The 11,645-nt window shown below is 35.6% G+C and overlaps 1 protein-coding gene across 1 annotated transcript; it reads left to right on the top strand.

Annotated features, from left to right (window-relative positions):
- Positions 1-3,852: 3,852 nt before the first annotated feature.
- LOC107902950 (receptor-like protein 6) lies at positions 3,853-6,606 on the top strand. The gene has a single exon (XM_016829049.2). The coding sequence runs from the start codon at positions 3,853-3,855 to the stop codon at positions 6,604-6,606; it is 2,754 nt and encodes a 917-aa protein (XP_016684538.2).
- The last annotated feature ends 5,039 nt before the right edge of the window (positions 6,607-11,645 follow it).

The following is an 11,645-nucleotide window of genomic DNA, read 5'->3' as shown; positions in this document are numbered from 1 at the left end:
CCAAGCTCCACCGTAACCGTTAGCCTAAAAGGTAAAGTCGAGCTTAAACTCTAAATAAGCGTTTATCGGAAGGCAACCCAAGTGTTTATATTTTTTAATTCTTTTAATTTTATTACATGTTAATTTTCTATAAAAAAATTGAGCCACACGGCCTGGACACACGGGCGTGTCCCAGGCTGTGTACATACTGGAGCTATTGTTTTTTCAAACTTTTTGTGACACATATTAACAAAGACTTACATAGTTTGAAGACACAGCCTAGACACACTGGCGTGTCTTGGGACTTAATTTTTCCAATTTAGATTGTAACACGGTCGTGTGGCACACATGACTTAGATACACGGGTGTGTCCATGGCTGTGTGAATACAAGAATAGATTTTCAATTTAATTTTAAGAAATAGTGAGTTACACAGGCTATTGACACGGCCGTGTGTGACACACAGCTTGTCACACGGGTGTTCGTGAGACCATGTGTCTGACATAGCCTCATACACGAGCGTGGGAGAAGCAAAGGATGATCACACACGGCCTGGCACATAGCCATGTGTGACACACGTTCTAGACACACGAGTGTGTCGCAGGCCTTGTTAACACTAGGCTTAAATTTTAAATGAAAAATGGGCTGAAGGAGCATCACACGGGTGTGGGACGCAGCCGTGTAGCCCAATACAGGCTTGAACACGATCGTGTCCCTTTTTTATCCTAAAACCCCAACCAACACCCCCAATCTCCCATTTCCTTTTCTCCTCTTCATGGACAACTCCAGCTGCCATCCGCGCGAACACCCTCATCTCCATCGTTCTTTCCCTTCGCCAAGCCTATTCCCTATCTCGCACGTCCCCATCGCCGACTTTTCCCCGTCGTCCTTTCCTTTGCCATAACTCCGGTCACCGCCATCGCCCTCCATCGGTTCCTCACCGTTTGCCCCTCCTTACTTTTATTTTATTTTTGTTTATTTTATTTTATTTTATTTTATTTTTAGTCCTTATTATTATTCTTATTATTATGGTTATTACTATTACCTGTAATGTTATTCTTACTGTTCTTATTGTTATTATTATTATTATTAATTATTTTAGTTATGTTCCTCTTTGTTAGTTATTACTATTATTCGGTTCTATTCTAATTATTATTTCTAGTATTATTATTATTTTGTTATTACTGCTTACTTTATTTTAAGCTTGCATTCAATTATTATTTTTAAGATTCATGTTCTTAGATTTTAACTTTCGTTAGCTTCGATATTCGATATGGCTAAGTTCATCGTGTCGATCCATGCTTTTTCTTTGATGCTAAAATAGTTGTTTGGTTATCTGTTCTTTCCAATACAATGACAAACAAACGCGATAAGACTAAGTGTGGCATACTTGCTTCAAAAAAACGAAAAACTCCGGATGCAACCTCCTTCTCGGGCCCATCTTTCGATGCACGTCATCCTTCTCTATGGTTTTCACAGAGTCCTCACGAGGACCTATATCAGCATCTCAAACAACAACCGTTGGGATTGGGTCATTGTATTGATTAGACGGCCCTAGATCAGATCCACTTGACTGATAGTGTATGAACACTGATTGCTGCATATCTATGGGACTGTTTCTTCTCTATCGTCGAGCCTACCTACTCGAAGCTGACACTAGATTTTTGTTCGACATTCATTCTGCAACATGTGATGTCGAGCCACGATGAGTCGCGTACTATTTTCTTTTGACTAGGTGGTATGACTCGTTATCTGAGCGTCACAGAATTTAGAGTTTCCCTTGGACTCTATTCTAAGGAGTTCATGAATGCCGAGGACTTCCTTACCTTATACTAACACATCTATTATGACCCGAGTCGATCGAAGGTGACTTCACTACTTCGAGCCTTACGCTATATCCATGCAATCTTGGCCCACACGGTGGCTAGTCGGAGGGAGAGCACCGGGGTTATTGGTACATTCGATGCGTACTTCCTTTGGAGCATGGTGGCGTGATGCATCTTTGATCTTGTTTACTTCATCGCCCTTGCTTGTAGCCACCAGACAGAGTGTAGTAGGAAGGGTCCTATCTACTTAGGCCCTTATGTGACTTGTCTAGCACGCCATTTTGGCCTCCTTGATACTCTGGAGCTGTCCTCCTCCTTCATATTGGTTGGACAGATGGTCCCACAGGGATTATCTATTATGAGTCATATGAGGATGATCAAGCAAAAGCATGGAGTGGGTCCTCCTAGATACAGATTGTCTCATATTGACCCTCATGATGAGCATGAAGACTTCTTTGATGATGTTTTTTTTCACTATGATGATCCACCTCATCATCCACCTCTAAGTCACCCTACTCTTGCCACTACTGTTACACTAACGGACCTCTCCGAAAGGTTTACTTGTTTTGAGCAGCATTGTTTTGAGTGATTCGATAGTATTGATGCTACTTTACAACAGATCTATCAGCATCTCTGTATTTTATCTACTAAGCCTGCACTTCACGAATCCGACGTATTGCACGATGACGATTGTTGATTTGTTTTGTTTTATATGCTTTCTTTATGTTCTTGTAGTTTTCTTTTTCTTTTTCTTTTTTATTTTTCAGTGTTTTGTTTTTATTTTTTTAGGCTTCTTTAGTTTATTTTCTTTTGAACCAAGTTTTTATTTTGATGGTTGCTTTTATTTGAATTTGTAACCTCTTAATCTTCTTCATTATTTGTGTTTATGTTTTTATTAGTTTGCTCGGAACCATGCACTACATTTAGATTTTGCCTACAATTCTAGTTTTCACTATTATGGCGATTTCATTCATATTCAATGTAATTTCAGTTTTCTCCCTCTCTTATGATATTGTGTTTATTATGTGTTTATATTTGTTTGTACATTGAGGACAATGTACATCTTAAATGTGGGGAGGTTGTTTATATAATTGTGATAAAATCCCTGAATTATTTGTTGTGTTTTTTTTTATTAAAAAAACTGGCTACATGGGCTTTTAAGTCTCAGCCATTGGAAAATTTTGATAATTAATTTTCTATTTTGTGTGAAAATTTGACCTTATTATGTTGGCTTATACAATCATACTCAACAAGTAAAACAAAACCCAGCTCATTGAATGTTGAAATCTTAATACTCTATTCTTTTCTTATAACAAGAAAAAGGGTATTCATTTCATTTACATTTCCACATTTCCGCAAATAATTTTATTGGATATTATGTGACCATTAATAATATATAAGTTTATATATTCTCAATACATCAAATATAAATTTAATACAAATAAAATTATCAAGTTTTGTTTATATTATTTTAACAAAAAGTTTGTGTAACAGCTTCGTGCATAATTTCATATTCCTTTATGGTCAGTAAGGAGAACTTGCAAGTAATCTAGAGGGAAAAATCTAGGCAAAAAGACAACCAACTAACTTCTCAGATTGGTAGTGATTAGCTAAATTGCCGGCCATTGATGGATGTGTACAAGTAAAAGAGAGAGAGAAAAAAAGGGTAATCAACGAGTTGATAAGTGGAACAAATTGGGAGTGACTTGCTTTGATGGTAAATGCTTCCTGTTGAAACTTATATAAGCAACTCCATAACCAATTTCTTGTGTATCTTCTTTTGGGTTCATAAAAGAAGCATGGGTTGTTGGTCAATGTGGTTATATTTAGTCCTCTTCTTCCTTTTTTCCTTCTTCAATTCCCCATTGTTATCCCTTTCTTTATCTCTTCCTCCATCGCATTTATGTCGCCCCGAACAGAGTTCTTCATTACTAAGATTCAAGAGCAACCTCTCCATTTCCCTTGATAAAACCTATCCTTTTCAAAACATAACTTTTAAGACAAAATCTTGGGATGAAGGTACTGACTGTTGCAAATGGGATGGTGTGATGTGTGATCACAAGGAAGGAAACGTGATTGGCCTTGATCTCAGTTGGAGTGGTCTGGTTGGTTCTCTCCAATCAAACAGTGCCCTCTTCTCACTTCAAAACCTCCAATGGCTCAACCTTGCCGGCAATGATTTCGACGACTCTGAAATCCCGTATGAGTTTAGTAAGTTGAAAAGTCTAACATATCTCAATCTCTCTGGCATAGGACTCACTGGTTTTGTCCCACCTGAAATCTCTCTTTTGTCAGAACTAGTTTCGCTTGATCTCGGTCTGAATCATCTTTTGTTTAGGAGCCATGATTTTAACATGCTTGTCCATAACCTTACAAAATTAGAAAATATGATCCTTGACCTTATGGATTTGTCTTTGGTTGTACCCTATTCTTTCCTTAACTTGACTGTCTCAATGAAGCATCTGAGTCTCTTTGCCTGTCATCTGCAAGGAAAATTTCCAGCTGAAATTTTACAATTTCCATATCTTGAAAATATCATTCTTCAGTTTAACGTCGATCTCATTGGTCATCCACCTGAAAAAAATTGGAGTAGTCCCCTTAGAGTGTTGGATGTTTCACAGACGAGGTTTTCAAAAGAGTTGCCAGACTCAATTGGAAACCTTAAACACTTGAAAACACTTAACCTTCGAGGTTGTGATTTTATGGGGTCAATCCCTTCAACACTTGGAAACCTCACAAAAATCACCTTCTTGGATATCTCAGGCAACATGTTCCAAGGGCAAATTCCAGATGTTTTTGGGAACTTAAACGATCTAAGTTCCATGGATTTTTCCCATAACAATTTCAGTGGGTTCTTGCCATCATCAACATTTAACCTCACCGGCCTTACTTTCATGGACTTCTCTTCCAATTTCCTTCAGGGTACCCTTCCCAACAACGTACGTGGACTTCCATATCTAAGAGAACTCCACTTAAATGCAAACTTGCTTAATGGCAGAGTACCAGGTTGGTTGTTTAGTCTACCATCTTTGAATTGGTTGGACCTCAACTCTAACAAACTTAATGGTCCCATTGACCCAATGCAAGAGCCTAATCTAGTCCAATATGTCGATTTGTCAGAGAATGAAATCCAAGGACCAATTCCAGGTTCTTTCTTTGACCTTGTGAACCTTATTGATCTTTACATTTCATCAAATAACTTGAGTGGCAATATCAAGTCATCCGAGCTTGTGAAGCTTAGGAATCTAAGTTTACTTGATCTTTCACATAACAGCTTACTATCATTAACTAGCTGCAATAATGGTTCCAATTCTACCCTGCCCATGGTAATTGAGTTTCATTTCTCTTCTTGCAACATGCAACGTTTCCCAAGCTTCTTGAATGCATCCAAGTACTTGCAAGTTTTAGATCTTTCTAATAACCAAATTCATGGTTCCATTACAAAATGGGAAGCCGAAGGATGGGAGAGCTTGATTACTTTGAACTTGTATATGAACTTCATGACTGGCATAGAGCAAGTTCCTGGGAAGCATCTATCAGCTCTCGATCTTCGTTCAAATTCACTTCAAGGACCACTTCCAGCTTTACCACAGTCATTGCTTTATTTCTTAATCTCAGACAATGAGTTGGTTGGAGAAATACCTCCTACTATTTGCAATTCGAGTTCTCTTGTTGTACTTGACTTATCCAAGAATAAGTTGGGTGGGATTGTTCCAGACTGTCTTGGCAATTTTAGACGTCTCACAGTTATGGATTTGAGAACGAATTACTTTTGCGGAAAAATTCCAACAACATACGTCAGATATAGTTCATTGAGAACACTTAACCTCAATGACAACCAACTTGAAGGATCAATTCCACAATCATTAACGAACTGCTACAGTTTGGAAGTTTTAGATTTGGGCAACAACAACATAAATGATACATTTCCTTATTGGTTAGGTACGCTTCCTAATCTGCAAGTTCTTGTCCTTCGATCTAATAGATTCCATGGTGACACGCAAAATTTCAATGGATCATTTACCTTCAGTAGCCTTCGAATGATTGATCTCTCTCAAAATGAGTTCACTGGTCACATCCCACCAGAGCTATTTGAAAATTTAAAATCAATGAAAGATATTCAGGTAGACAAAAGTGGTCCAAAGTACATGGGAGAATATTATTATCAAGACTCTGTAATTGTAACAATGAAAGGGTCGGATTTCAAACTTGAGAGAATTTTAACTTCTTTCACAGTTATTGATTTTTCAAGCAACCATTTCAAGGAGTCGATTCCTAAAGAACTTGGAGAACTCAACTCAGTCATAGTGCTCAACTTCTCACACAATAGCTTAGCAGGTAATATCCCACCATCACTTGGAAAAATGGCAGCACTTGAATCATTGGATCTCTCGTCAAACAAGCTTCAAGGAAGAATTCCAGTGCAGTTAACTGACTTGACATTTCTTGGAGCATTGAATCTTTCTAATAACAATCTTGAGGGGCATATACCATTAGCTAATCATTTCGATACTTTCTCAAATGATTCCTTCGATGGCAACTCCGGACTATGTGGATTTCCATTGTCAAAGAAATGTGGCAACGATCAGGAACCAGAATCACCTCCATCAACAGTTGCTGATGAATCTGAAACAAGTATTTGGAAAATTGCAGCAATGGGTTATGGAAGTGGACTAGTGCTTGGATTGAGTATGGGATACATAGTTTTCACAACTGGGAGACCTCGTTGGCTAGTGAAGATGATCAAGCGAAACCCACAAAAGAGAAGAAGGATCCGTCGAAATGGAAGGAGAAAGAATTAGCAGTGGATGATATAGGGTTTGTTTCCAGCACCTTTTCCATAATATTTTCCATATATTCTAGTTCTCAGCGAAGTTTCATGCATGATTTTCAATAAAAATTTAAACTTGTCTTGTTTCTCCACATTACCGTAAAATTTGGATTTTAATTATTGCAGTAAACAAAAATATTCATTCCAAAGCCATACAACCTACTTTTAAGATTCAATTGGATGGGAGTTAAGGTGCAGTTTGGTGCTTTTAGTTTATTTTTTGTCTCGCACTACAGTATTGTTATAAAATTTAATTTCACTGCTACCGCTATATTTACAGTAAAATACAAGTAAATGCACCACCCATCTAAACACACTTTTAGTATGATATAAACCAAAAACTGAACAACCATACACATTATATTATTTGAGCAAAAAAAAACATTATATTATTATCCAAGATGAATTAGAATCAAACTCTAAACTCCAATCTAGTTGTTTTTGTATTATTCATATTAATTTTTAATATATTTTATATAAAAATCAACATTTATTTTTGAATTAATAAAAACTAAAAAAGTATATAAAACGATGAGAGAAGATTGTATAAAACTGTAATTCCATGTCATCCCATCCATTTCCAATAAGAGAATAACAAATCAGATTTTTCTTCTTAATTTTCAGCTTTTTCTTCTTGATTTTCAGCTTTTTCTTCCTGAAAAAATTCAAATCTAACTAAAAATACTAAAAATCAGGGGGAAGAATCTAATTTGTCATTCTCCTATTAGAAAGGGACAGAAACGATCCTTTTTCTAAAATGATATGCTTTATAATTTTTTTTTAAAAATTCAATCAATTTATGGTTCTAAACTAGTGAAATTTGATCTAGATAATTTCGTTTTTATGCAATGTTTTTGAAATCGATCAGTAGTTGAATCAGTTGAGTCATCAATTCTCTATTAGACTAGTTGTCCAATTTTATTTAAATAAATTATTAATAATTTATAAAATTTTAAAAATTATAAAATTCGATTGAATGATTATTTGCCATAATCCGAACCGATGCATCGGTCGGTTCCACAACAGGAAAAAGTTGGTAGATTACAAACGTTGATATACCTACATTGACCAAATATATTGGGAAGTGGGTAAAGTTTGACGAATGGTGCAACTATAGGATAATAGCACCATTTGTGAAGAGGAAACAAATTTTGAGATATACGAAAACATAACAGTCCCTATATATGCACTATTGGATGACTAGCATAAACTGGATTCCAACATAATCTGTGGCTAGATAATCTCAGTCTGGATGGTTCACATGTGATCCTAATATGGATACTGCATCACATTATTTTTAAATTATTATTATATTTTTTTTTATTTAGCTGTACCATATAAAAGATTATATTAGTTCAGATAATAATGTTCGTAATAATAAAAATTGAATGTAATCGTAAGCATAAGCTTTTTCATTGCCTGAAAAAGCTTTTCAAACAATCCAACCACATGGCAATGAATTGTTGCTTGGTTTGTAACCCGTTGATTCTCAATAAAAAAGCCAGTCACCCTGCATCTATTACGACGGATAATGGTTGTCAGATGAAAAATTTTTATATTACTCTTACGATGTACTATCCAATCCAACCGAGACTTTTGTAGTCATAAAAGCTCCTCCTGATTTAGCATTTTTTGGTATTCATTCCTAGCTCAACTTTGCAAACGAAGAATTAAAGTACGTTTTCATCGAAAGATATTACCAAAAGCAGAGTCCTTCCATAATTTAACTACATCAGTGACCCCGTTGATTGCACTCTCCATCGAAGTAGCCGTAGAAGACCAACCCTACTAAAAAACCCTTGAAAAATATGCATGAGTCAACCATGCCGCTTCAAAGCAAAAGGATCTTTTATCTGTTGGTGGGACACAACCAGCATCCGTATTAAAGAGAATGGGATGGTGATCTGAGTAGAGATGAGGTAGATTAAAAACTTTCAATTTAGGTAGAAACTGAAGAGCAGTAGTATTTATAAGCACTTGGTCAAGAAAGTATAGGTGGTTTGGGGTTGAGGAAAACGAGACTTACTAATTTTGCAATGCTCGCCAAGGCTAATTGGCGCTTACATGTGAACCACAATGCACTTTGGTGTCAAGATTTCAAGAAAAAATGCATACGTAATACTCCTTTATGGAGGTCGATTTGAAGGCGAATGTGTCATCTACTTGGCATGGCCTCTTGAAGATTTGTAGTGTGTTGAATCAAGGATATAAATGGATAATTGGGAACAGACATCGCATGAATTTCTAGAATAATTAGTGGTTAGGAGTGTTGGAAACAAATCCAGTTTGAAAATGATTTTCTTGTATAGTGGAAAATAAAAATTTTTAAAATTAAGCTGGTTTGTGATATATATAACAATAAACCATTTACTGAAATCGCATCTGTGTTTTTGGCTAGATGGATCATTGTCGTTTCTAACTTTTAACCGAACGACCTTCACTATTTTTGTACCATTAGCTACTTTGAGTGTGGATTCGAACGATTCGAATCAAACACAAAACCAAAAATAGTTTTCTTTACTTTCAATGTGAAAGAAAAACTTCTCTCAATGGAAACCGACAAAATTATTATTTCAGAAAATAGAATTAATACTTAGAGAATAAACTCTTACTATTTTCAGGTAGAATAACAACATTTAAAGTTGTATATTTCGCCCTACAAGTGCCATCTATTGATAGGGAGAAGAGGTAAAACCATTGTTGAATTGTAGAAGTCTATTTCAAATAGAAAAACGAACTCCTAGTCTAACTAGGATTAGGTGGGGTGACAACCCTAGTTAAACAATCTAGGGTTTGTTGTCCCTTACTTTAAACATGACGGGCTTTTGGACCTTTCCAATATCAGGTCCAATTACAAGTACTTCATGAATTTAACCCGGTACTTTATAATTCGATCCAACCCAATACTTGTTTTTCTATTTCCCAAAATAAAATCTTAAATTAATTTAAATAAATTAATTTCCTAATTAAATAATTTTTTCAACCCAATTCTAATTCCGTTAAAATCATCATGACTTTATTGTAAAATAATCTATAAGAGAATATATTTAATATTTCTATATTCAACGGATTCATTATACCAAATGATTTATTTTTATTTTCGAACTTCATTTAATTCGAAAACCATAAATTCATTTCCGCATCATTTTCATTTCATTTTGGAGAAAATCACATTCATTTCCAAATGTTTGTCATTTCTCCATTTTTACCATTTCTGTCTATTTTTGTTCATTTCATTCAACATGCAATTAAATTTTGGTTTGAATGAGCTAGCAGAGAGATAGATTAGACATATGTGATTAGGGCTCAAATGATTTATAATTAAGTTCCAGCTTTTCGTTTATTAATTATAAACTCATTTAGTCACGAAGTCATTACACTATAGTATCGTGACTGAGCTCTCCCCAATGGCATACCATTATGAAAGCAACTCAATCTGTTTGGGATAAATCTGTTCTCCCAATATGATCATATTTTATCTCATGGTAACTATAACATCTTCCTTCATGAAAAGTCAATTACTATCAAATAGTAATCAAGTCATTCATCACAAAGACGAACGACCCGTGACCATATTTACTTTTCATCAACCATGTAATGCCAATGAGAGGATATCATTTACCCACATCTCAAGCTATGAATTCCACTCTTGTGAATGACGTTACATACTACAAATGTTGTATACCCAACACATAAGCTTTCGATTCCTTATCTATTTGAACTCAAGCTTTTACTTACATGGAAGTATACGAGTCACACTTTAAACATCACAAGTAAATAAATCCATAAATGGATTTAGGATCTATTCTTCTTGGGTCTAGTCTAATGTACTATTAGTCTAGTCAGTCACATCTATATCTCTATTTTCTGGAAGTCATCTGCTCCAATGCCCAAGACAAGGCATCTCCCAATTGGACTTGATAGATGACTGGCTCTTTGACCATCGACGTGTTGGAACGCCGGCACCCCTACGGCGCAGCGGAAAAATAAAACATTCGGCGATCCTAACCATGGATCCATGTGTGAGGAACGAATCGAGGTGAAAAAGGGTTTTGAAATTACCGAATGGTGATTCTGAGTAGACAGCGATGCCTCGACAACGAGTAATCTGATCTACTATCGAATCTAGTTGCAATCTAACGTGACTCCGGCCTCTACGTAATCCACCCTGTTGACAATAAACGGAAAGAATCCCAAAAACTGTTTTTGAGAAGATTTTGCTTTGACGGCTGCTAGACCCACCAAGCAAAGAAAAACGGGATTTTATATCCCTTTTTAGGGTTTCTTAAAATTAAATAAATATATCAACATTTTTTTAAACGAAAAATTATAATTACATTAATTATATTAATGTACAACAACCTTGTACATATAATGTGTTCGATATTTGATTACCTAATTAAATTAATTCTATAATTAATTTAATTCAAGCGATAACCAAACACAATACCAACTATGTTTTATTCCGTTCATTTCAACTATAGGGTGTGACTCTGTAGGTTCTTGTAATGTTAGCAGTAATACTAGAACGATTCCAATGTTACAAACAATGAGTGGCACCTAGCAATGCATCATTGCTACCTAAGTCACAAGAAATCATGATTCGACATAACCTTTTATGATTAACCTTTCATGCAATAATCCTTAAGTCCTTTATCTCTGGATTGGACACAAGTCATGGAATAGTCACACTTGCATAGTCCATTCTATGTTCCTTGATATCTTAAGTAGACTATGATATACAAATAAGTATGACATCTCATATCAACTTATTTGAGCATGGTCATGCATTTCTAGTCCCACTCAATCAAGTGGCCTAAGATATTACTCCGATTATGTAGGAGAGACTTATCTTATATCGATCAACCATATCCCTCTACACAGATTGTGGTATATCCAGCATCAGCCTTTATAGAACAATCAGTTACGGTGTACGTTTGACTGTATCAAAATACATAACTCACGATGTTGGGATTATGATGATCTCAAGTCTGAGGATCATATACATAT

This window comes from Gossypium hirsutum, chromosome D05 (assembly GCF_007990345.1).
Source record: "Gossypium hirsutum isolate 1008001.06 chromosome D05, Gossypium_hirsutum_v2.1, whole genome shotgun sequence".
NCBI lineage: Eukaryota > Viridiplantae > Streptophyta > Magnoliopsida > Malvales > Malvaceae > Gossypium > Gossypium hirsutum.
This window is presented reverse-complemented; position numbering and strand designations above follow the sequence as displayed.

Excerpts from the sequence above, each read along its gene's own strand:
- LOC107902950 (XM_016829049.2), top strand. The coding sequence starts at position 3,853 with ATGTGTGATCACAAGGAAGGAAACGTGATTGGCCTTGATCTCAGTTGG.